The sequence below is a fragment of the Aythya marila genome (assembly GCF_965140915.1).
Source record: "Aythya marila genome assembly, chromosome: 1".
NCBI lineage: Eukaryota > Metazoa > Chordata > Aves > Anseriformes > Anatidae > Aythya > Aythya marila.
Genome location: NC_139042.1, coordinates 136,824,246 through 136,851,983, shown reverse-complemented (window position 1 = coordinate 136,851,983; position 27,738 = coordinate 136,824,246). Strand labels below are relative to the sequence as shown.

The 27,738-nt window shown below is 40.6% G+C and overlaps 1 protein-coding gene and 1 long non-coding RNA gene across 2 annotated transcripts in view; both read right to left on the bottom strand.

The window, feature by feature from the left end:
• Positions 1-383, bottom strand: part of LOC309884313 — a 28,616-nt gene extending 28,233 nt beyond the window's left edge. Inside the window, exon 1 of the long non-coding RNA XR_014318601.1 lies at positions 123-383. This is a non-coding gene — a long non-coding RNA (uncharacterized lncRNA). The remainder of the gene's footprint in view (positions 1-122) is intronic.
• A 1,305-nt stretch (positions 384-1,688) lies between these two features.
• CREBL2 (cAMP responsive element binding protein like 2) lies at positions 1,689-13,443 on the bottom strand. Its single transcript, XM_082751889.1, has 4 exons — positions 13,313-13,443; positions 4,805-5,002; positions 3,528-3,675; positions 1,689-2,831 (listed from the first exon to the last, which is right to left on the bottom strand). Coding segments are annotated over exons 1-4 (363 nt in total). The 5' UTR covers positions 13,328-13,443; the 3' UTR covers positions 1,689-2,829.
• Positions 13,444-27,738: the final 14,295 nt, after the last annotated feature.

Here is a 27,738-nt window from a genome sequence, read left to right as displayed (position 1 = left end):
CATCAACATCTAGCTCAGTCTTACTACATCTTACTGTAACAGTCTTAGCATTGTTATAAACACCAAATACTACATGCAGTATTTTTGGATGACTGTGGATAGAGTCTCCAAGAGATACCCACCTTTAGCTGGACAAATGGTTCTAGCTGACCATTAGATTTCCATGGCAGGAGGGAACGTGAGGCGTTTCCAGGCTTGTTTCCTTTTTTCAGTGTTTGATAGAAAATCAGCTGCACAGACTCACCACAGGAGAAATGGATGGAAGGCATATAAGATGTACCCATCTTATACATGGAGGGTAAGACCAAGTCATCCTTTGTTATTTAAGTACAATTTGAGACTCCTAGTCAGAGGACCTGGCTGTATCACTTCTAGGAGACACTTCAGAGTGGATGAAGACTACAAGCATACAGTGTCAAATGAGCACCACAAATATTTGTTAGCTTTAAAGGGGAACTACTGAAGTTCAAACTGCAAAACAAAGGACTCCTGCAGATCCACCAAGGCCAGAACATTCATTATGTTGCACAATCTGTCACATGGCAGAAGGCATGGAACTTTATGTACTGATTCTTGCTGGGAATCCTACATATTGTTAAGAAATACGGCATCCAGAGCAGATTGGAAGACTTGAGTTAGAGCCGCTAACTTTGTGTCATGCATATTTTGGCTTGCGGGACAAACACGAAAGCAGTTTATGATGACGTAGACTGTAGCATGCCTCCTGTCCCATCTGCATGATGCACAAAAAGCCTGCTTGAACACACATGCCACTAAGTGTGCCACAGAGCTTGCCCAATACAACCCTGTAACGCCAACTTCTGACTAAGCCCAGAAGCAGGAGCCACTAGGATATGAAACAGATGAAAACTGTTGCTCATCATATCTGAAAATTCCAGTTCTCCATTTCCTCCATAAAAGAAAACTACCCAAGAAATTTCTTTTATAGTATCAGAGAAAGTGAAACAAAAAGACTGGAGGGAAGAGAGAAAGCATGATATTTATGATGACATCAGTGCTGCATTTACCAGAGTGAAACTGTTCCTTGCATGAATATCATAACTCCTCTGAACGTTTTCTACATCCCTCATTGGGCAGATTCTTCGAAGTACGTTTATGTACAACATGTAGCTTACATACAAAACCAGAGGTACTGTGTAAGTGTAATTCTAACCCAAAACCAACATACGAAACCACTGGCATATTCATGTTACAAAATCCAACTGCAAGGTTCACAGAATATAGCTCTGGACATCTGGCCTACTATGCTTTCCTCCAGAGTACAGAGAAAAGGGACAGGCAAGCATTCAACTGATCTATACTTACAGGTTGACCTTGTTGCTGTCTTCCAAAACTGCAGTTCAGAGCTTAAAAAGGGGGGGGGGGGGGTGAAAAAAATAACCACACCTCATCCTCCCCATCTCTGCTTCAGTGTTACTTAACCTTTCAAAACAGTTTTCTATGTCTATGCAACACTTCTGCCAATTGCTAAGTACATGTGTGGAAGATCTAAAGTATACTGAAAATCATGCTTTAAGGATTAATATGAGAGCTCAGAATGGAATTCAGAAAACAACTGCGTGCTGTACACTGAAATATGGCACTTTATTATTTTCAGTCCTTTTGACTAATTCTAAATTAAGATAATTCTAAACAGACAATTACTTTAACAAAAAGAATGCAACATTCAGTCGAGCAAGTCATTCATTATAATATTTATTCTATGAAACAAAGAAAACATAAGATTAAAAAACATTCCATACATCTCATAAAATACAGAGAAAGACATTGTCACAAACAGAACAAGCAAAGCAAAAGCCCCACTGAATAAAATGAGAGCTCCACTCTTCACATTTCATCATACACACACAAAAAGCATGTACAGAAGAAAGTGCACTCTAAATTAAGTGGCAGGTTATCTGTCATTGTCCTGAACTAGCCCACAAGACTTTTGCCATTGTCTCTCTTATGGCAAGACCAAACAGAGGCAACCTGTTTTCGTTGCTAACAGTTCTTGGCATTATCTTTGGCTGGGAAATCAGGATAGCACAGCAGAGTTCATATCACATTGCAGCCTAGGAAGATACCTGGGCCTAAACTATAGGTAGATACAGAAAAATAGCAGCGCTTGACAGGTGGGAACAGGTGGCAGTTATTCCACTGCTAGAAGCAGGGTGTAGGGAGATGTTCTGACTATCTTACCGAGGGTAAGAAGTATGGGCATACACATAGTACCTCTTCAAGAGCACCAATAACATAAAATACATGCTGCATTATAAAAGGATGCTGAAAGCAACACTTTTACCTGGGTTGCAAGTAACATTATTATTAATTTTCTTATTGAAAGCTTTTGATGAGGCCCCTTTTCCTTGACCTATAATATTCCATTTAGCTTTAGCAAAGTTGTTATGGTATCCTCCTCTTGCTTTTGTGTTACAGAATCTCTCAGTCTCCCACAATGGTTACCAACCACGTAACTACTGACCACAAAGCCAGTCTAATTCTGGGCTCATGCCTCTAATACAAGGGCAGCCCTCATCTCTTACTGGAAATGTCCAAAAGCTGCATAGCTGTATTTGGGGAGGGAGGTGTAGAGAAAGGAAGAACAAGGCTCCACTTACAGAAACACCTATTACCCCAGAAGCCCCACTCCATGCAGGTTTATGAACACCACAAGCAAAGAGTTTCACGTGGGGAGGAGCAAAGAGAAGACAGCAGTTTGGCATCCTTCCCCCTGGACCCAGGGATGCATCCATTTCTCTGATAACAGCATTCTTCTGATAGCTACCAAGTTATCTCTGCTGCAGTGTGGAAGGTTCTGCATTCAGCTCCTGTGAATGATGCACCATGGGGGAAGACTGTTATAGTGAAAAACGTGGTTTTCACACCATTTCTTAAAAACAGAGCTAGGAATACGTAATTTAAAAATTGCAGTAAATTGTAATTTAATCTGTAGAAATATTAAAAAAAGGACAGGAGATAGAGAATTGCCTATATTGCCTTAACTGTTCCTTTGCATGCATGTAACAAAATACAAAGACCACAAAATATAGTCATCTTTTAATGCCTGGAAGAGCCTTATTTCATCCCCTTGACAAACATGAATGAGGGAGAAAGAAGACTCCATTAGAAACCCCAGTTCCAGCATTTCTCACTTTTGAGTGTTTGCAGATAGAATAATATTTTCTTGACGGAATTTTAAAAATTAGATTTACGTGCTCCATTTCCCTCACACTAAGAAAACAGAGAACGCTGTAAAAGATTACAGTTTCCTGTTTTCGCAGGCCTTACTGAAACTAAAATTGAGCCTTCTTCTGAAATAACTGTCCATCTTCCTTACTAGTATAATTTCTGTGTTGTCCATGTAAACATTACACAGAGTCTTTGTACCACCCACTATGCCTTTTGCTTCAATCAACTATTTGTGCCCAAGAGCACATCCTTATGTTTCTTCCCACACCACAGCCATCCTCCTACACCACAAAAGATGTAACAAAATAGGAATTAATCATAGGCTGGATACCTACATGGATTGCTGCTGTTTGTTTCTGTCTTCCCAGCCTTGGCAAGTTTGGTTGAGTTCTGCTGTGCTTTGCCCTGCTCCTCTCCAGTTAGTAGGGCTTTTATTTCAGAGGGGATTTTCCCTTGGTCCATTGCCATGCACCACTGCTTGTACTGAAATATGCAAACACATTAGGCATTAGCAAACTGCCAGGATCACATTAGCAGACAAAACAGAGCTGTAATCTTTACCTTCCGGTATATTCATTTAAGGCTTGAATTTACTGGACTGAAGCCTCTTACAAAACTGCAGAGCGTTAATGAGCTAAGCACGTGTCCATGGTTGCATACCTGGCTTCAGTAAATCCTGATTCAGTCAATAAACTGCTACTCAGTGGCAGAGCTAGACACAATACTGTAATTATTAAACAACATGGAACACTTTGTGCATTTTCTTGCTGTTAGCATGCCAGAATACCGTTCCAGTTCATGGCCTATTAAAAACAAATATTTCACATGACTCTGGGGCTGATTGACTATTAAGAGGTCCTTCCTGATTGTGCAAGGCAGAGTTACAGAATGTTTGCCTTATTCCTAGTTCCCTCACCTTAAATTCTTATTTGTCAAACACCAAAACACACTGAAGAGCCCACGGCCAGTTGACTAACATTCCACCTAATACTAACCCTATTAACTTCTGGTGACCAGCCCTGCCTCATCAAACAAGCCTAAAGCTTGTGAATGAAACATCAATGACATCTTCATATCAGTGAGGAACTGAGTCTTGATTTCTACATGAAACATTCTCTTTTGTTAATGCAACTCATTTGGCCAAGACAGCCATCTTCTATGTGTTCTAAACAAGGGGTAGCTGCACAACCGTTTGCACATGTAAACAGAGAGTATGCTGCAAGAACCAGCCTCCCCCACAAAGACAAAAGTACTGGAAGCACTAACGCACTGTGGATGTATGTCCCCACTGATATTTTACCCCATCTCTTTCCAAACTCTACTTCTTTCAACCTCTATCAGAGGTTTTCCCAAATAAATGCTTCAAAGAGTCATATGCAAAGGTGCTTTCTTTGCTCACTTCCAGTTCAAAACCAGCTGTTAACTTGCAGCACGAAGTTCATTACTCATCATGCAAAGCAGGCAAGCAGCTGAGTCCATCTGTTTCTGATGCTTTCATACTTTATGGCTGGCCAAATCCCCCTCATTTTAGTCACAGTGATTTCAAGAACAAATGTCCATGAGAGTAGACCCTGAATGATATTGAGCATTATATTACGTGGTAGTTTCTTACCATTTCGAGCTCTTCTCTGAGAGCACAGATGGCTCGCTCTCGGCTTGAAACCAACTCTTCCAGGTACTGGTACCTCAGCTTCTTCCTGGCTCTGCACTCTCTTGCACTCTGACGACTTCTTTCGAGCTTTGCCTTCAAGTCTATTTTTGCTGGTTTACGACCTCGTTTGCCTGGCTTCTTTACTTTGCCTCCAACCACCTGGAAATGAAGAGTACACTAGAGATGATGTTCTGCAAAGGGAACACTGAGACCATGTCATTGTGCCTACAGCTGGCTCAAGATGACCAGTCAACTCTCTAGCAAAATTGATTTAGTATTATTAACAACCCATGCCCTAGTAATTGCCAGCTCAAGAATACCTTATTGACTTTAAGACTTAAAATTGGAAGGAAAAAAAAAAAGATTTACATCATTACAATCTAAAGCCTATTTTTGCTGCAGTAGAATGACTAGTTTCAGCCTCCTCTAAAGACAAAACATTCAGAATTATCCACCACCCATCTGAACTTCCTCCATCTTGCTTTATTTCAAAGGCATCTTCCAGGGATTTTTACTAAACAAGGAATTCAGTTACACTGCACCCTGTCTCTGCTGCCTCCAATGGAGCTGAACCTAACCACTTTGGCCATGTTCACTTTACAAACAGTACTACACAGCACTGAAAATCATCTCCTTATGCAACCCATCCCAGCATCAAATTTTTCCAATGCCTAACTTGGATCTCTCCTGAAGAAATGTGACCCTCACGACAGCTTCTCCTATCCCTTGAAGGTGTTGGATCATTCTGCCCTTTTCTTTGTGGTTCCTTTTTACAGGTCTGAAAGCTTCTCTTGCTACAGATATAAAAGAAGGGAATAGTTTTCCTGGTATTTATTCTGTGCTTCCCCACCCAAATATTTCACTCTTAGTATGAGAATGTGGCACATGAAAGTCTTCGACATGCTATGAAACTTAGTACGCTGGCCATCAGGTAGTATTGCCATGTAAGCATTACATCAGCCACACGCCCCACTTCCCCTCTGAAGTGAGAATTTCTCTTTATTTGCATTCTGACCACATTGTTTGAATGGAGGGGGTGTGGAGAAACACACCTACGTGTACGAATTTCAATGCTGGCTTGGTATTTCACCATACTGTGTATAAACTGTACTTTTTCTAAAAGGCACTGTTCAAAATATCAGAGTTCATAATGAAAAAAAGGCACTTTTTACTTTGCAATGCTACAAAACAAGTCAGCTTTGACATTCAAAGAAGTCACTTGTTCTACAAACTTAGCAGGCTGCAATAAAAACAGTAACAGTGAATTGATGTGCTCGAATGAAAAAATGGAGTATACAATTGAGTCTATTCTTTCTTTGGAAAGCAAGTCAACAATCACATGCCAACATAATCTAGCCTTTTGTACATTGCCTCTCCTAATTTATTCAGGAGTAGCTGCCCCCACAATCAAATGGAGGAAGAGAAAGTACTTAATGGACATCCAGCGATAATGAAACAAACATAGCACATTCAGAAAAGCAAACAAAAAAGTCACTTTTACACCTGAACTACAGAACACAAGTTGAATAGTCCATTTACTCCACCAAGGTGTTCTCCTTCAGATCCTGTTTTCCAGGCTTGTCTGTAACTAATGCATGTGGTAAGCCATTAAACTTGGTGCTGCAGGATAGGACAACCTGGTCCAAGACACCAAGTAACCAATGAGTTGCTTTTATACAAAGCTTTGTGCAACTTGTTGCTTCTCAAAGAAAACATCCCCAGATTCAGTTCTGGATGTCACATTACACACCACAGACAAAGTACCTAAGTTCTCCAAGACTTACCACCTGAGGCTTTTCTGGGTCAACACAAGGTAGTTGGAGCTAAGTTTCTGAATTCAAGAGCTAGAGACACATGCCAGCTCTCTCCTCGGCCACTCATTGAGGTCTGACCCCCCCAGGCAGTAGGCGAGCCCTCCAGACGAGAATCCCAGCACACCACATCACTAAGATTAGTTGCAAACATCACCCAGCCTCTTCAAGGCCAGGTAAGAGGATCAAGTGACCTCTGTCCAAACCCTGAGTTTAAAGACATGTTTTTGTGGCTAGATCGACAGACATGGACACCAAACACTTAAAGGCACTTTGTAGTCTGCAACTAAATCAACCACTGTTGTGGACTGCTTTGCACATCACAGCTGCACCCTGGATCTACCATTATCAATTATTCTCTGTTCCCTCCCATCAACTCAGAGAGGTTTCTGCAGAGAGGTACACCAGTTGCACTCTCTGTCCCCCCACGATCTTTTATCACTGCACCAGCCCGGCACACAAGCTGTGTTATTACGGGAGGAAAAAAGGCCTGCACCTCATCAATCATGGCTTGCCAATGCTCTTGCCACCAGGTATGGAAATAATGAAGAGCTTTGCTCCTTTTAACTCTTACTTCCAGCAGCAAGGCCCTAATCATCTGCCCTCACACCATCCTGAAAGATTCACACTGTCTCCACAGCTCACCATATAATTAGGCATCACCCTGCACAGCTAGTGTAGTAAGTGATCTAACTAAATCCTGTCTGCTTCATAATTTTTCCTTTCCAGTATTTGGAAGCTCTGACTGTAACCTGAAGCAACCCAAGTGGTAAATCCTCTGTCACCATTCCACACTACAGTATCTCCCTGGCTTTAGGGTCATGTTTGCCCAGCCAGTTGCTATGCTGATGTGAAAGAAAAAAAGGCAGAAGTGCTCAATTATGTTGAACAAGTCAGCAAACCAACCAAAAACAAGCAGGCAAACATATTGTATTCCCTTTGTATTCCTCTGAAGTTTATAAGGGGTGGGAGCTGTTAGCATTCAGCAGTGGGGATTTGTTTTTTTTGGGGAGTCACACGCCACCAAGACCCAGAGCAAAACTGATGATAAAATCTGTCACAGATTTATTAATAACATGCATCTGTCACAAACCCAACCAAGCCCATATTTCAGTTCAGTCAGACTTCAGAGAACAGAACACAGCTTCCCTCCCTTTCAGATGCAGCGCCTAGACCATAGTATCACTCACCCAGTAACCGTGTTCAAAATTATTTGACCTGGAATTGGAAATGGCTTTGTCTGTATCAGGGCAGCTAACTGAAGCTATCAGTGTTCTGGATTACTTTTCTTTTTTGCCCAAAGGGATCCAGCATATCTCTACAGTACTGCCAGAAGGTGTTGCGGAGAGGTCCTCCTTCTGAAGGAGCTGCACAGAATGACTGCTAGCGTTCCCCAAGGATCTGAGCTGCTCAAGGTAAAGCTGGCCTGGTATCCCTGCAGGCACTGAACAGTCTGGCAGAACAAAACAGTGCTACCCAAAGCACCTCTCAGCAATGCTGAGAGCACTGACCACTTCAGTATCTTGCAGCAGCTTACAGCTCATTCACAGAGGGCTCACAAGTGCTACAGCAGCCAGGACTTGAGATCCAACTCGAGAAATCGCCTTCAGCACATTGTTGTTTGTATTAATAGTTGCAGGAGTAGGTCTGCAGAATCTAACTGATGATTATGTACAGGAATTACATAAACCTATTAAAATGATTGGGAAAAATAAAAACCAAGCCTAAGTATTGCATTCATTATGGCAGAAGGGAAAAAAAAAAAACTAGTCATGTTTGCAAATGTTTTCTCAAAATCAATAATCAAATTAAATTAGTCACAAGTCTCCTAAGAAAAATTATGTTATTCAATGCTTTCAGTCATAGCATATCACTCACAGTTATAGATGTAACTTAGCTAGAAAGCATGCTGGTTATTCCTCCATTGCATGGCATTTTATATGCTTTACACAGACTAGTTAGACAACTTTCACTGGCAGACTCAGCATCCTGCATCACACCGAGCAAGCACTCCAAAAATGCATCTGATAATGACCCAAAAACCTAAGATATTAAGGGAGCAAACAACTTACAAGTCTTAAGCAGTTCTGTCAATAGAAATTAATCCTAAAGGTCTTCTCATATAAAGTGATTAATGTACGAAGAAGGTAATCTTTAGCACAAGTATGTAAAGACTATTTTTGCTGAAATGTCTACTCAAAAAAGAAAAAAAAAAGGCATAAGCTAGAAATAAACATCAAGATTTCATAAAGCGTTAAGCAGGTGTCCACAAGTCTAGATGAGCAAGTGCTACGGTTCAGAGCAAGAGTCGTTATTTCGATTCCAGCAATTGTTTGCATTACTCCTTACCTCTCAATAGATCAGAATCCTCTTCTTGCCCACAGAACACAACTACAGCCTCGTGGAAGCATATCCACCAATACACCATGCACACTGACAGGTTACACTAAAAGAACCCAGGCACTTCAAAACCATCTAGTGCTTGAAACACGCAAGGCTGATGGCCAAGTAACACTATGCTACATTCTATCCTCCTAGAATAGCACTGTCCTCCTAGCCCACTACAAATATGAAATAAAATTGTTCTAACTGCTCTGTGGGGTTTAGGCTAATCCATTTTACTTACCCACTGTAAAAGTAAGAAAGCAGACACATCAGCTGAGCAACGCTGTCCAGCAACAAATGACTTGTTAGAACACTTGAGGATTTGAAATTGCCCATCTCAAATTATAATCTATTTAGATCTTATATTTCAAAACAAGCAGCAATGAAAATATTTTATGCTTGAACAAGATCCTGGATGGAAGAATACTATAGCACTTTACAAACCTGCATGCTCTAGAAGAGCCCTAAAGGGTAAAAACATAATAGCCACTCCTGTAACAGCTTGGATCAGTATGAAAACAGATCCCATGCTTCGCTCTCACACTATTTGTCGGTCCCTGCTACAGCATTCAGAGCATTCCTTGGAGTCGATTCCAGGACTGCCTGGAAGATCTACCCTCTCTTTGTGGTCTTGGTCACCCACAACTTTGAGACTCACAGGTGGAGAAGTGCTGGAGGATCTCTAATGAATGAAGACCTGTCAAGCCCAGTACGTTACCCAGATTTCAAACCTAACTTGCTCTTGCACTCCCTTCAAGGGATGTCTGTATCCCTGTCACTCATGATATACAGCAAACTCCCCCTGCCTCAGGATCACACACGGATATCTGATGTATCAGAGCCAGGGTTTGCAGCTCAACTCTTCATGTGTGGTCTTTGCTGTGGGCTTTCCCCTGCCCTATCACCAAGCTCTTCCCCAAAATGCAAAGGCCATGTGAACACCAGGGCAAGACACCTTTAGACACTTGATCCATAAATACGAATGTCCCGTAAGAACAGCTAGTCTGAGCGTTTGGTTTTCACCTCAGACTACATCAGCACCTGAAAAGCCTCTGACCTATTTACGGACTTTTCTTTCACTCGCCTCATCATAAGCTTGCAGAACTTTAAAAACAATTGGACCTCGAGACCGATGTTCTTGTCCACAGCCCTGGGACCAGCCTGCAGGAACACCAAAGGACTTTGCTTCTTCATGCTATTTATTTAAAAGCAAAAGAAAGCCAACCACCAAGAACAAGCCTGTTCAAACTTGAGAAACTAACCTGGAATTAAAAATTAGTGAGAGAATGAGGTCCACTGTTTGAAAATTTTGAGGAGTCAGGTTCATTCTCATCTTAACTGGATAATGAAAAAAAAGCTTTTTCCCAAGCTCTTCCCCTCTCCCCCCCCCCCCATTCGTGTATCTAACAGTAGCTTTATTAAACTAAGATGACATTTTATAAAGCTGTTTGGTGTATTACACAATTTTCCTTTGCATACCAAAAAACATGGAATTAACTATATCCCACTGCTGAAGCCAAGAATGATGCAGTATACATTTCTTTCAAAAATAAATCCCAGTTTAAGTTAAAAAATGCCATTATCAGTGTAATATTTGTTTCCCAAATACACTTTTTCTTAAAACTTTATCTACTCACGTGTTGCTCAGTTCAGCACATTTTTAAAAGAAAAATACGTTTCATCTCAAGCTGTATTTTCAAAAGCTGTCTTCTCATTACAGGAAGAACATATTTGTAATAAAAGAAGGTAAACCCAAACCACTTCTATTTGTTGTTGTTTTTGTTTCAGTTTTACTGTTCTAATAAAAAGTAGATACTGCATGATAACTGAGAAGTTAATTGCTCACAGAAGTATATTGAAAGTTTACCTGTAATAAATACAAAAGATTGCAGTTAGCTACCTAGAACTGCATTTTAAAAATTACCAGGGTCATTTTTATTACCACAAATGTGAAAAGCACCTCTTACCTTAATACAGACACTCTGCTTCCTGATTTATATAATAAACGTAACAAATTATAGTCTTGTAAACTAATCAACTAGTATCACCTATCAATGCTGAAACTACAGTAACAGAATTTCTCTTTTTTCTTACGTCTAAATACTTTGGAAGCATGTAAGTGCTATTTTAACTGCGACTAATTGACAAAGAACAGCTACATCACTAAACTCTATTTCTTGGACAACCAATAATAGCTCAAACCACAGCAAGGATAAATGAGATCAGTATCAGAGCAAGCTGTAGCCTCACAGAAGCTCTACAGAAAAGCAGGTTGTAGTTGGGGTTATTTTTTATTGTTTGTTTGAATAATTTAAAAACATCCTTTTAAACTTGAGCGTGAAAGAAGTTTTCTAGATCTGACCCTTGGATCTTCTGTCTCTCCCTTTAGTTTTTACTACTTCCTTCTCATTTTGAGAAAATACGTGAAGAGGAATCATGCCTCTTACACTCTCTTCATCCAGAGAAGACTAAATTATAGTGCACTTAGAATTAGGGAAAATGTTACAGCCTACAATTCCAAATTCCTTATGTTACGTAGATGAAAACTCTGAACTTTGGTGGATATAACTATGGAGCAATTACCTCACGAATTATGTAATTCAATGACCTCATTTTTATAGGGAAATTCCTTTCATAGTCACACTCGTTCAATTCCATGATAAGACTCTCAGGTCACACAGTCCAGCCCTTCAAATAACATGCAAAATGTGACTCAGTGGAGATTTTAGAAGGCTTCAAGGACATTCTGGCTTCAGCTGGAAGATGGGACCGGCTATAAAATGAAGTATAAACAGTGCTTGCCTCATTCTGAGGCAGCAACAAAAATGGGAAGCGCCCTCCTCCCAACAGCAGTAGGATCTCTTCAACAGAGCCATCAAACTCTAGGGGCAACCTGCAGCCCCATGAATTTGTTCTGAAGCCAATTGCAGCCCTACAAAATAACAACAGTGAAACTTTTCGAAGCAGCCAGCTCTTACTGACTAGTATTGGCTATTTTCTGTAGAAGATATGGGGATCTGATATCCTGTAAGACTACTACCTAATGTAAAACTTGCTGAGGGAACAAAGATTTTCAGTTGTCCTTACTAACCACCACACCCGGTAGTTCTCGGCAGCACCCTTTTCAAAGCCATAGCCCTTGACAGTATCTCAGTGGGAGTATAATATGAAAACATTATATTATGAAATTGTACTTGAGACATAAGATAGGAAGAGGAAATATTCCACTTGGCCTACTCTTTCCTTCACTTGACATCACTTCTTCTAAGCAAAAAAGAGCAAAGACCTGTCTCATTAGCACAAAACATAATAGTATAAAAATTATTTTTAATGAAAAAAAAACACACAAGTTACCTGTTCTAAATAAAGTAATTCTGTCACAAGAGAAATGAAGTAGCTATACATGCCTCCAAAATTAAATCTTCCATATCGTCTAAACTCCTGCCCTGATCACAGGTACTGTTTCATCCAGTTTGTCCTCACGACTGTCCACATTTTGTTGGCTTCAGCAGTGCAGGTTCTCCCACCCACCTTTGCAGCTTACATACAAGGCCCCAGTAAAGCCAAGGAGTATAAATACCAGTTTGTCACATTAGCATGAACCATTCACATACCCCTGATCCTTCTGTTGGATGACATGCACTGGTAAATTATCGATCACATTCAAATGCTTTAGATTTATTCCTTAAGAAATTACACCAAGCGTTTTCTTTTCTCAGAATCATTAAGGTTGGAACAGACCTTCAGGATCATCCGTTCTGACCATCCCCCTACCACCACTGTCACCCACTAAACCATGTCCCCAAGCACCACGTCCAGCCTTTCCTTGAACATCCCCAGGGACAGTGACGCCACCACCTCCCTGGGCAACCCGTCCCAGTGCCTGACTGCTCTTTCTGAGTAGAAATGTCTCCTCGCTTCCAACATGAACCTTCCCTGGCACAACCTGAGGCCATTCCCTCTGGTCCTATCCCTGGTTACCTGTGAGCAGAGGTCGCCCGCAGCTCCCCACACCTTCCCTTCAGGTAGCTGCAGAGAGCAGTGAGGTCTCCCCCGAGCCTCCCCTTCCCCAGACTGAACAACCCCAGCCGCTGCTCCTGTAACCGTGCCATTCGTGCCCTAAGCCTCGCTCAGCAGGCGACGAGAGGGAAGGGGACGGCTCCTCCCTCGCGCCCGCAGCCTCCCAACCGCGCTGCCCCTGCCCCGGCCGGGCAGGGCAGGGCAGGGCAGGGCAGGGCAGGGCAGGGCAGGGCAGGGCCGGGCCGGCCCGTACCTTGCTGTCGTCCATGGGTGCCCCCGGCTCCCCCGCTGGGGCCCCGGCTCTCAGCGCCCCCCAGCGCAGCCCGCTGGCGCCATAGCCCTCCGCGCTGTTTGTTTACAGCCGCCCGTCGCGCGGTGGGCGCTGGGAGCGGTAGTCTTCTCCTGCACCGCCGTGCGCGGCCACTGCGGAGGTGAGGGGCCAGCCGAACTACGACTCCCAGCAGGCCCCGCAAGGAGGAGTCCGGAGGCGGATCAGCCGGCTCCGGGGGAGAACTACATCTCCCAGGAGCCCCCGCGCCCTCCACCGCCGGCGTCCAACCTCCGCCGCACGAAGCCCGCTTGTGCCGCCGCGCCCGTCAGCCATCTTAGGCTGGCTGAGCTGCGGCCCAAGCACGGGGGGTGTAGTCGAAGCACAGGGCAGCCTCTAGTGATTTTTGAAGAAGCTAGTAAGACTCCAGCCCAGCAGCCAGATAACGCCTTCCACGTTAATAATAAAACCCATTTTCCATCCCACCTAGAAAGCACCTTGGTAGAGCTCTAGGTGCTCACGCTAGATCACAAAGTGCACTTGAGGTACATAACCAAGATACAAAACTGCAGCTTTTAAGCATACTGGTTGCATAGCAGTCTCTGGATTTGGGCAGTGTGAAACAATAGGGCAGAAAAAGATGAAGCGTTTGTTGTCAGCTGACCATGGGCCACAGTTTATTCCTAGCGCTTGCTTCCTTTCTTGCTATTCCATGCCACTGCAAGCATGCATAGTATGCAACAGCAAGCATAGACTGTTACAGGGAAACAAAACCAGCCAACTAGTTATTTGAAAAGTACAGTGGGGTAGAATGAAACAAGTTGGCATCACTGCCTGGATGATGGGATGCGAAGGAGAAGGTTTGGAACAGGGATTTTTTCTTTGAACTTGGCTAATCAGATACTAGTTGTCTGCTATTGTTTGTTATGCTCTGCCCGTCAAGAACTTAAAAGCAGAACTGAGTCTTCCCGGTCACTTGGAAGCTGCATAGTATACTGGGACTGAGATCCTGAGCCACACCATAGCTGAAGAAGTAGTACCAGCAATCCTCTGAGAATACCAGGGTTCCTCTCCTTTCACGTCAACACATACCAGAAAAGGTTAATGTTGAATGCTTTTGATGCAAAGCCAAACCATGCCCTTCCCTGCCCCCCCACAACATCCCTTGAAATTAGGCCCCTGTTTGCTCAAAAGGTGCATGTACCCCAGCGAACAATTCTGTAAACATGGACTGTGTTTCAAGTTTGTGGTGAAACCTGAAGCTAGGCATGTTTCATGTTGCTGCATGTTTCTTTTTATTCATGAGCTTTTCATGCAACTCTATTCACAAGAGTTTCCCATGACTTAATCTCTCTTACATGCAATTGTTAGGGCTAAGGCTTTGTCATGGGATTTTCCCCCTGAATCACAAACCTTCCTCTTGGAGGGATATGCTTTCTGCATGGCAGAGACAAAGCACTTTTATAAGCTTTTTTCTATAAGCTCAAGTTTTTCAGTTGTCAAAGACAAGGCAGATTGCACAGTGCTTCCCTTTACCCTGTCCAAAAATGATATATCACTTTTTAAAACTTTGCCTGTGAAATAAATAAATAAATACAAATTAAAATTAAAATGAAACAGGGAGGATTGGTGTGTTGAACAGGAGGCACCACCTAATAAAGTGGAAAGAATAGTTTGCAATGAGCTTGCCTAGGTTGTCTCTTGTGACCCCCTCCCCCATCTTTGCCTTCAAATTCTTGAAGAAGGTGGTGAGGTGCCTTCACCTTTGGCACTATCCTGGGGCCATAAAGCTGGCTTTAAAAGCCAGTTGGGGGTTTCCCTGGTGAAGAGAAATATTGAGTGGCAAAGAGCCAACATAGCTCACTTAGGCAACCCTCTGTTGCAACATGAGTGGAGGAAGGAGATTAGACAGAGCCCTGATGCTGATTCAGAAAGGCCAGAATCCTTTTAACCAGCAAATTAAAGTTACAGCTGCATCTTCTCTCTCCACTAGATTGCTCCATACTACCCATTCTATTTTTTATCACATAAGAAACAGACCTCTCAGCTTCTGACCAAGTTAAGCACGAGCTTAGCGACTGAACAGTTAAGAGTTTCCATATTTTATCACCGAACAACTAAAAGTATGCACTTCTGTCTGCTTTTCCGCTGTGGGTTATGCGGTCATCCTAGATGCATATGAACATGCAAATTGAACAGCAGTTGTGAAGGGAATTGAATGTTATATATATGCACATGTATAGCACATGAGCTGATGATGTTTTAAACTCATTTTAGCAGATGAAGAAAGTACTGTATACAGCAAATAGTGAACTCTTCACATTTCCTGCCACAGAACACTGCAAGGCAGAGAGTACAGCAGGTTCAAACAAAGGATTATACAGATCAGCTCCATGATGAGGCACTAAAGGGATGTACTCTCCACCATCCCTAATCTAACAGTTTCGGATACTGGGGATGGGTGAGAGGAGTGGAGCACAGAAAAAGCCCAAGTTCATACACTCTCCCTGAACAGCATGTCTGACTGCCACTTAAAGAGACAATAGTGAACGAACTGGACTGATCATCTGAACCAGCAGGGATTTTCTTTCTTTCATGTCCTTAAGAGGTCACCATGTTGACTGTCAAAGACTCATAGGTAAATAAAAGTTTTTGAGTGAAACTTCCTCAGTTAAATTAAAGGCATATGATCTATGCACTAGACCAACTAACTGTCACTAACTGCAGATTACTGTTTTCCCTAGTAAGTGATGATTCCTAAGCAATTCTTGGAGACATCCTGATGTTTTTATTGCTAAACCACAGCGACACACACCAAGTAAACACTACCTTACATTAATCCCAATGTCACAAATTATCTTGTGCAATAACTACTGGCAGTCCCCTGCTCAAGTGAATTGCATTTATTAAAAGAAGGGCCGTGCTTCTCTTTGAATGGCAGATCCAGACAGGCTTTGAAGTATATAAATAAACTGTGTTCAGTGATCATGCAATAGTTTAAAAATCATTGCTTATGTCAGTGTGACTAAAAAAAAAAATATAGCTCACTGCATCATTTCGCACCATGTGCTCATATTTGTAGTGATGTCAACACATCACAAAAAGGTGTTTATTCTCTTTTTCTAGAGCTGAAAATGTTTTAGTTTGGGCAAATGGAAATCAGTTCTTCTGACAACCTGCGTGAAATAAGAATAAATCTTGCAACCTGTTGGTATTAAGAATCAGCATTTTCTGAAATTGCTCCATTGTCCATTTATGGATTCTTAGCAGATTCAAAACGTTTGAGATCTGTTTATTTGTAGATGGTAAAACAAGGGTGCAGTTAAGATATTTTCTTGTTTGTTTTCCAAATGTACCAAGAAGCCAATTGCTTTAATACAGGTGATAACTCATTTGCCATGGGGGCAAGATTGTGCAAGAGCAGGCTTTCAGTCTCTTGTTGTTTTTGTTTGCTTGTTTGTTTTGCAAAACCAATAATAATTGGATTTTCTTATACACTCTAATCTGATATCCAAGAAACATTTCTGGCAATACAAGAAGAAACTGCATGTCTTTCAATTTTTAGATTCTTCATACAGAGACAGGGGACACCGTCAACCTGTCATTAGTTAAAACAGTTAAATTATTCATCACTGGGGAGTGACAAAAATATTTGTTTACATAGTACTATATATCTTATTGTTGCTTGCATAGGTATAGAAGCGTAATAGTTTCTTGTTGTCTTTTTTGTTTTGTTTTGTTTTGTTTTTACACTAGAGTACTAAGCTGTACACACTAAAGAACAAAAAGGACTAACCTAACCTGTGTTCAAACAAACCACAGCCTGGTATACTTGCTATACTATACACTATATAATTAAACATTAATAAGGGGTTGCTCTCATCTTTGCTAAATATTACGCTTTCATTGACTCACTAGATGAGCTCCTGCAGTATAAAATGCTTGAAGTCATGTCTACAGGGGGACTTCTTCCCATTTAGCTATTGCAAATTAATTTCTCAGGTAGAAGAGGCTCAAAGTAAGATAATTTGCAATAACCACCTCTACATACACATATAGGAAAGTTAAAGCTTTATCTAGCCAAATTAACCTTCCCACATAAGCAGAATCCTGAAACAGTGCTTATAAAGCCTTTAGACCGCTGATCAGATAGACTAACGGTAAATTAAAGCACTGTATGAAAATGTTCATGCTGCAGCTGAAAATGAGCTACTTCATATTTTCAAACTAGCTAACAGAAGTGAGAAAAAAGTCAGGTACTCCAACACTTCACACATGTGACCGTTGCAAATAAGATAGAGTGGAAAACAAGGAATAGTTCAAAAAGGCATTTAAATAACATGGATTTTATGCAGAATTTAAACTAAAACAACAACAACAAAAATACACACGTACAAACAAACAGTGAGAACCAAAGAGTAAGGCAAACAAATCACTGATTAAGATGACGAAGAGTGGGGTAAAGTTCACTGCGGTGCGTAAGTGAGTAAAATTTAATCTCGTTTCCGAAACAACAAACAAACAGAGCAGCACAATGTGCCACATTCAGGAATGTGAGAGCCATGTTGTATCTGGCACTTGAACAACAGAGAATTATTGCTGCTGATATGGTAATTGCAGAGGTACAGAAAAAAGTGGGTGGATCATGTGAAATTCATGAAATACTTGAGGTGAACTTACAGCAGGATTAGTCTTTTTCCTTTAATTGTGTACATTGATCTCTGTGTGCAAATGGTTTAGTAAAAAGCATGTTGTTCATTCTCAAGAGGCTTAAAAATCCACTTCATCTCAGTGTCATTTTTTGTTCGGAAGATATTTTGCAACATGCTTTTCCTCTTTGGCCTACACAAGTATGCCTACATATGCATACCTATTAGAGACAGACCAAAATCTGCTGCCCGTTGCTGGCCATTCTCCTAACAGTATTTCTGTTTGATTTCCACAACACTTAAAACCATCTTAAACAGTTTTGCCCCAACCCAGATTCTATGACACAGGCTGTTTTCACACTCAAAATATTTACTTATCTAAGCCTGATACTGTTGTCCTGTTCAAGGACACAAACAAGATTTCTGCATAGTTTGAGCACAAAATGAAGGGCTCCTACAGCAGGCTGGATGTGTTGTAACTAGGTCAGAGGACTGCCATGTCGCCCTTGACTACTTTAAGAAATGTCATGTTTCATGTGAAGGGTTAGGTTATCTCATACAGTGCTTTGCCCTGGTCTACACTCCTCACTCCATCTTAACACACCATCACACCAGCTAACTTCTATTTGGCAACTGTCTTTAAGCACATTGGATTTCCTAGTATTGTAACTGCTGAAGAGCCTTGTATTTGTGTTTAATGGGATTTGTATTTAGTGGGACTGCTTATGTGATCACAAGTTACTTACAGGATCAAAGGCTGCACCGTGAAAAGTGTTTTATTAACTGGATGTATATCAAGAACACACTCCTGGGGAACACAAACTTTGTTTGCAGGGCTATTTCAAGGCAAAAACCAAAATACAAGCAGCAGGTTATAGGGCAGGTTATAGCCAGCTGGCAGGCTGCCTGCCTTGCTCATCCATAGAAATAAATATTACAGTGGAAATAAAAATATGCTGTTTCAGAAGGATACGGAACAAAGCACAGAGACCCCTACCCTGCTATTAGCTCCTTTCTCCCTGGCTCTCAGATTCTTCCTGATGTGTTCCCCAGATCCTACTCCACTGATTTTTCCTGAGACAACCACCAAGTTTTCCCTTCCCTTCCCTTCCCTTCCCTTCCCTTCCCTTCCCTTCCCTTCCCTTCCCTTCCCTTCCCTTCCCTTCCCTTCCCTTCCCTTCCCTTCCCTTCCCTTCCCTTCCCTTCCCTTCCCTTCCCTTCCCTTCCCTTCCCTTCCCTTCCCTTCCCTTCCCTTCCCTTCCCTTCCCCCTTCTTGCTCTTCTCTCTGCCAAGAACCTATTCCGCTTCTGAACAAGCGCTTGCTTGATCTGGCTGGACTGGCTCACCTGTGATGACAAACACATCTGCGATGGCACCTAGCAGTCATTACAGTTGTACAGGACCATGCACAGTGAGTGTGCATCAGATGCAAGGGGCAGAGCAACGTAAGGTAATACTTCTTTAACTTGGCTGGAGCTGCCATAGCTTGATCCACTGGCATAGGTTGATTTTAGAGCAAATTAATTTTAAACATGCATTTACAAGGGCAACCTGATCAGATTTTGCATTATTATACTCCAGTGAGGTTGTATGGGGATACATCCTGTGACTATCAAATGGCCCACGCCTGATCCAGTAAACAAGGACAAACACTCTTGACCTTCTCTTCCTAGTTTCATGTGACAGTGATGCTCTGTCACCTTACTTGGGAAGTACTATTGGTACTTACACAATGAATGTAAATTCTCCCATTATTCTCCCTTGACAACTCACAGGGAATGGGAACAGCTCCTCAGGCACCTGGAGCAATTTAGGTAACAGCTAAAGGGAAGTGGTGTTAAGCTCCTCAGTCAGGCACGTGCCCTGATCACATCCAATATCTGGGTGAGACAACAGCTCCTTTCTCTCATCTCATTTCCACACAAAGGGAACCTGAATGCCTGCTCCTGACAGAATGACAGTAATGTCATATTCAGGTGTCCCTTTTTGTGATGAGGGACCAGGATTTGCCCAAATATGACACCAGACCAGCTTAGACATGGGCCTGTCTCCAGAGATAGAGCACAAAACTGTTATTTCAGGTGATCTAGTGCAGAGTTCTTTTTGGTACTTTTGGTGCCTTTTGGTACTCTGAGTCTGCTCACCTCAATCTTGACTTCACTGGAAGGATGGCATTTAAATTCACAAGCTGCTAATCCAGAAAATTGACAAGTGTACATAAATATTAATTTTCTCCATCTGATTTGTATACAAGTATATAAATATATAGAATAATTGTAACCTCCAGACTGTCTCTGCCTCAAAAGCTTAACTGATTTGTGACAACTATTTGAAGATTTGGGGGATTAACTATAATTATAGGATCAAAATTAGAAAATGTCAGCTATTTTATGGAGAACATTCATGGTCAAACAGTGCTGTGTGGTTCTGCATGCAGCAGAAGCTCCTTGTAACATTGTGCCCTCTCCTACATGTTCTCTGACAATTTTGCTGCTACATCCAGGCACAGCATATAGTAAGGCTTTATTAATTCCTGAATGTTTCCCTCCCTGTAGCAGGGTAAAACGCAATGAAGAATCAGTACTTGTTCCTGTCTACTGGGGGATAGATGTCTCTGGAAAAGAGCTAAATGATGCTGTGAGGTGAGGAGCTAAGTATAGATGATGTGAACAGACTCATCAGCGGTCACTTCACGGGATTGGGTGATGTCAGGCTAGAGAATAGCCTCTGCCATCACCTTACCAGGTATTTTCCAAAAATGAAATACAGGTGGGGCAGTTGCATGTATGTTTTGTTATAGATTTTTTGTTGTTTTTACCATCTCCAGTTCTTCACGCAAATGAGCTATTTATTAACCAGCTGCTACAATGTCAGGTATAAACATTAACTAAGGAAGTGATGAATCTACAGAGTTCAACAACTGTTTACTAATTGTTCACTTTGCTTGCATATATACATGTATAGTCTTTAGCTGTCTAGTAACTTGTCTTACTGAAAGAAGAGAGCCCCAGAGCACTGTAAACTTGCTTCAGTGAAATCATTCCCTTCCCTCCACCTCCATCTTTTTTAGCCTTCTTTAAATGTCTGTCTTTGTCAAGGAGAAAAGGCCCTATTGCTGAATCTGTGTTGAGACTGCTATGGAAAATTTTCCCCTGACACTGTCAGAAACATTATTCAGAGTCCCTCAGATAGTTACAGCATTCTTAAATGGAATACAACTCACCCTTTTCCCCCTTTAATGTGTTCAGCAGACAGGTGGCGACCCAACTGGTGGCAAATTCCTAAGTATTTATATCCTTTAACTCTCAAATGATATGAACAAGTAATAGGAAATGTCATGCACTGAGTATATGAATAATGTTCCCATTAATCAATCGTCCAAAATAAACTGGATTATTATGTCTGTTTGTACCATACTGTAGCTATTTGCAGATGGACATACTGAAAGAGCAAGCCTGATTCTTATCATCTCTGCTGTCAGTGGAGATTTAGGGACAGAATCTCATACAAGCTCACTGCTCTTCCACATATGCTTAGGACAAGCACAAAAGAGATTCACAGATGTAGAATACCGTCAAGCTTGAATTTTCTACTTTCTGCTTTCAGCATTTGACTCCTGCTCGGGCATAATTTTTGATTGAGTATAGAAGCTCTGAGGCAGTGCACATACAGTTCTAAAGAATGAGATCTTTAGCTGCTATAAAATAGCAACCAGACTCAGTATTTCAGTATTTCAAAAATGAAGTACAAATAAAACAAATGATTTTGGAATTCCTAGTTTCAAGAAAGAATGACTGATTTACCAGCTAAATTGGTGACTGGTGTCCTGCATTGCAATTCAAAGAATGAAGCTGAAATTTGTGATTCACACCAGAGCCCTAGTCTATCTCAAGTCATGATTTTCTTGCATCAATTTTGGCAGAAGAGTACTACTTTTAATCCATGTGCCACAGGGCATCCAGGAATTTTAGAAAAGTGCCACTGTGTACAGACCCAGTGCAACTCACTCAGTGTACAATATAAAAATTTCTCTCAAGGAACATGTAGCTCCAGACAAGTGTCACTGCCGGTGTGGTACAGATTCTCATAAAAAATCTGTTCAGGCAAGCACCATGAGGCAAATTTATCTGCAGCTCATCTATTTGGTGTGCAGTGTGGATTAACACATGCATAATCTGGTCAGTACATCTCAGGTCCCAATCCCTGAGTGCCAGACACTTTGCAGTGCTACTGCATTCCTGCTCCCACTCCTCCCTGAACCTAAACGTGGAGTCTGCGGCCAGGTTCCCACCAAAAGGCACTGAAGTCATAGAAAGTACTTACCTATTTAAAAGTGGGATTGAAAGACTAGACTCTCAAACCACTTGAACATACCAGCTCGAACCAATGAAAACAGGATAGATGCCTTATTGATCAGGATAGATAGCATTGTACTGACTTTCCTTCAAATTTAGAAAAGATAGACGTCCCTGAATCTACAGTGCTGACAGCCTGCATAGAATAGTGATAATTAAAAATAAAAATAAAAATAATACAAATAAAAATAAAAATAAAGCTCCTTGGCATTATAATATTTTGTAAAAGACATAGATGACTTTGTTGCTTTGCCTGTCTATATATTTGGCTTATAAAGTATATAATCTGGCTGCACAACTATGGGAAGAAACAGGAGAATGGTGGTGCACCATTGCCTCTGCACCACTCCAGAAGTGCTGAGGAAATTTTAAATGAAAGTAAATATACCATATGCAGTTATACTGACATTTTATGGACAGCTATGGAAAGGGAGGGGTGTTATTAAGAATAAGGATCTTTTTTTTTTTTTTTTTTTTTTTTTAATACGTATTTTCATATGCATTTGTTGTTCTTCCTTAAGGATTTAATACCTTCATTCTGTCAATTACATACACACAGCCTTGACTCATTTTATTCCAGATCCATTTTTTTCACACCCCTACCATTGTGAAAGGGCCTCTAGATGTATGTAAATGTAATTTGCTACCATTAAAATGTTAAATTACTAAGCACTACAACTTTTATTGGTCCACTAAAATACAGAAGCTGTGCTGCATTGCAGGCCTGCCACAGAGAGACAAAGTAGAGAGGGAATCCGTGTATGTTTTTAACGTTCACTGAAATTATCCAGGCCAATTAAAATCCATTATGTATTATCATCTGATCATTGTACAGTCTCTCTTCAATATGGATTTCAGCTTGTTTGTAAACTTCACCTGGGTACATGTTACTTCAACAATTTCTACAGTAGAAATTCATATTTAATAACCTGGCTTTATACTTTTTTGTTTATCAATAATGAGATCAACCCTGCAACACATATTTTTTAAGTAATGACATACACCATCCAACCAAACTTCCTCCTGAAATAGTTTTGCTCATAGAAATTTATATATAGAAATGTATACACTGACATTTCACAACAATTACAGGACTAACTTCATATTTGACAGATAAATTTTTCAGCCAGGGATAGTGATGAACAAGGAGACTTCTCAGTGTAAAATAAGGATACAAGACAGAGGAATTATGTCTGCCACAACCACACCATACAACAATTTAGGTTTGAAAAGACCTCTAGAGGCCACTGGTCTAATTCCCTGTATACAGCAGGGGCAACTTGAAAGTTAAAATCAACTTTGATCAGTTCCATCCAAATACTGACATGGATGGAGGAGGCACAGACTCTATGGGCACCAGTTCCAGTGTTTGACCACCCTCATTGTGAAGAGCAGCTCTTTTCTAATACTGTCAGGCACCAATGTCTACCTAACAACAGTCACAAAGGTCAACTCACTCTAGTTCTGCTGGATTAGCAAACTGAATCGACCCATTTTGCAGGGTGACAATGCCAGGTGCACAACATGGAACATGGTAAGAGCTCACAGTCAGAAGCAGAGGGTAGGAAACTGTGAACTGGAGTACCTCCTTTTGGCATCAGCAGCCTGCTGGATGGGCTCAACCAAGTCACCTGCCTGCATCTTCTCAAGCTTTGCACACCCATTTAAATGGACCGGCACAAGCTGTTTCTCCTTACCAATTGCTATTTGTTCTTGTTCTCATGTTGTGCTCTCTTATGCAGTGGTTCAGGCCTTTGCTCATTAACATGATGCAAAACAAATGGGGGACTAAGCTGGGTTATAGCTGAGTTTTGTTTGTTTGTTTTTTGGGGGAAGGTTTTGGCGTGGGTTGGGTCTCCAATCTAATTCACTATAGAGGTGAGCAACTGCTTGCCCCAGCAAAAGGATGAGGCAGTAGTGGGGCAGAACCTCTTCTTTCACTGGCAGCCAGCTTACAGTGTTTGTGCAACTGCACCCTGATCTTCTGCCGGAGCTATAAAGTAAAAAGGTATTTAAAATGAATCATCTGTTGTAATAACCATTTTTCTTAAACTGTAGCTGACATCAGTTAATTGTAACCCCTAGTACAAAATAACAGATGAATAAATGGGCAATTTCTGCAACTTAGTAATTAGACAGGCCCTTCTAGCAGGGATGACTTTTTCCTTTTATATTCTGGAACTCAAACTGCACCTACCATTTTCCCGTAAATGTGTCCACTGACTGGGTCACAGAAGAATCTATCCTTCTATGTTTCTATCTAAGCAGTTCTTCGAAGCTTACACAGTTGCCAGTGGATAATGTCCTGCAAAGCCATGCCCGGTACTTGAAATTTCCCCTCTTAAAAAACCTTCTCACCCATTTGATTTCATAATATCCCATTTAGGTTTTAAAAGATCATGCAGATGCACATTCTTCAGCATATGTTCCTGGAAGTCATCATTGTTTGATCCGTGGCTTGAAGCAAAAATTTTTTAATGACTGGAGAGTAAACAAGCTGAATCTGTATCTGAAGTAAGCGGGTGCAACTTTGAGTAAGTCATGAGAAATCTGTGGCAGACCTAAACGCAGAAAACAGAATGCTTGATTTGCAGCCCTGTGCTTTATTCTCACTCATTTTTCTCCCCTTCTTTATGTAAGCTTCACATAAGCTAAGGGTTTTAACATATTTATTATGATTCTTCCCCCAGCTACAAGAACAACTGGCAAACTGCACTAAAGCAGAAATGTTCTTGCAAGATTGTCAACCCCCCTCCGAGCTAAAAGCTGAACCCATACCTAACACACAGAAGCCAATGAGTTCCTGTCCATTTGAAGAGCAGTCAAGAGGGCAGTGTAAAAATAAACAAGCAGTCCTTCACCTCACCTCCACCTTAGATTTTTGAACTCAGATTGCTACTAAAATAGGCATATTCTAACCTTGCATCCTAAAAAAATATTAAATGACACGCTCTGAAATTTTCACATGCTTCTTTTCCATGTAACCTGATATTTTCACCTGTCCTTCTTGACAAACCCTGCTGTCTGTTGTTGACAATTGGGATAGTAGCAGACTGACGATTTTCTAACCAGTTCATTTGACAAAACAAGAGACTTGTCAGAGTTAAGAGTCTTTTTTTTTCCTTTTTTTTTTTTTTCCTATGAATGTTTTTACAGTGAGGCCAAAATATTGATGTTCTGGGTGTTAGCCACTTAAAAGTTTATATGAATGAAAGCTTGTAAATGAAGGTCATTGTGGTGCGCATGCCTTTCTTTCCCACACTACCAACAAGCAGTAATTAACTCAGTTTTCTTTTCCCTTTAAAAACTCAAGTTGTTCTTTGTTTGTTTGTTTTGTTTTCATTTCCTTTATGGTTTTGTCTGCCTTTTTTTTTTTTTTATATGAGGCTCCTTTTATCTATTAAGTACATTTTAATGATTCCACAGAAGACAAATCCATCTTTCACAGCCAACTGAATAACAAAATAGTTTAATTTCAATATTACTGAAATACATAAAATGCAGCTGGTAAGCAGAAATAACATAAACAGTAGTGTATCAAATCCACAAGGTTTAGGATATCAGTTAGTTTCAGAAGTTGTTAAAGGTAGATAGAAATAACAAAATGGGTTAGGAGAAATAGTGAAAACTCTAAAACTGTCAGAAAAATTCCTCTCCTGTGTATGCCTTGAAAATAAAAATATGCAAAACTGGTATTTAATACCACATTTTACACATTAACTTTCTACATTCAAACTTTGAAATAAATTTTCTGATTATGAGCTTACTTCAGTATGGTATCAAGACAGTAACTATGCATTCTGTGTTTTTATATTGACCACGATTACATTTCACATAGCACAACATTAAAACATTTTATGGATGCTATCCTTTTCTATCGGATCCTTGGCACTGCTAATAAATATTCCATTCTAAGGAAAAAAAACCAGAAGTGTAAAGTGTATTTAAGGTTGGTAATTTACTATATTGTCATATCATTTGAAGTATTCAAGTAGTTAAAAAGAAGGATATGAATAGTCAGAGACCTCATACATTTTATGTTGCCCTCATAATAAACCCAAATACATTTTAGTTCTGATTCATCATTGGCCACAAACAAAACATGAACATACTAAGCTACTCTTCAGATAGTATAAATTGGCATAGGAACTTAAGTGCTAGTTGAGCAATGATGATTTACACCATCTGTGCTTACAGTCCTTTGCAGGCTGATTCCGATACCGGTACGCTAGCCTACAGACAAGTTACTGGCAGTGAGTAAAAGTTAACAGAAACAAAGTGGGAGGGAGAATTTATTGTGACTATTACCTCAATTTTTTGAATGTGATTTTTATGTACCCCTTTTCTTAAATTTAATTATTCTCTCTTTAGATACGCAGAAAAGTGAGAAATGTTACTAGCTGGGTTTCTCAGTAGCTATAGATTTGTCTGAACTTGCTGTTTCTTAAGGACAGTATTTCATTATTCCGTTTTGTGATGACAACATGTTATTATGCTCTTTTTCTGTAAATAATATTCATTATGATCTCCAATTTCAAATGCCTTTTCAAAATTTAATCTTTCTGTTTCACGTAGAAGTAATCACAGAAGTGGATTAACATCAAGATAGCTGCCTTTTTTCTGCCTAAGATGATTAGGATCAATCAAAATTCCCTAAGCTTTACAAAGCCTCTCTATAGAACCATAAATTACTATTTTTATTTCTTTTTTTTTTTTTTTGTCTACTCCCACTGTCTTCTACTGTCTATCTTGCTTATAGCTGTTTTTTCATCTCTAATTGCAAACCAAGCCAAAAAAATTTTGTGCAAGTGCTTAATTTTACTAAATGTGCCTGCTCATGTAAATAAAAAAGTTACTCTTCCTTTGAACAGTGTAAGAGAGGAGAGGGAGAAGGATGAGTTAATGGTTGGATTTGGAATTTAAGACAACTTGGTTCAGTTTTCCAATCTGCTACCGGCTTGCTATACTACCATGAATGAGGAATTTTTATCTCAGTAACTCATTTGTGTATCCTTAAAATGGTATCCTCATAACTCCTCTGTCCCACAAAAAGCCTCCAAATAACAAAGGTTATTCAGAAATACTCTAAAGATAGGGATCATGTAAATTCTTACTCAGTAATGGATATAAGATCTATTAAGTAAGGAGATATAGGGAAGCAGACAGCTGATACTAAAAACTTATTATTTTTTTTTTCACTGTCCTTTCTGTTGTTCTGCTTCCTTTCTCTTCCACTGCTCTAAATCCCCCAGTATTTCCTCCACTGTCCCACAGAGAGCAGGAGTTATCACTGTCTTGTCCTACACACCTACCAGCTCAAAAACATGTGCCTTCATTGAGACTCTCCTCTTGCATAACACTTCCAGCTTCTTTGAGCTGCTGTGAATCTGACAGTCCTGAAGAAGCT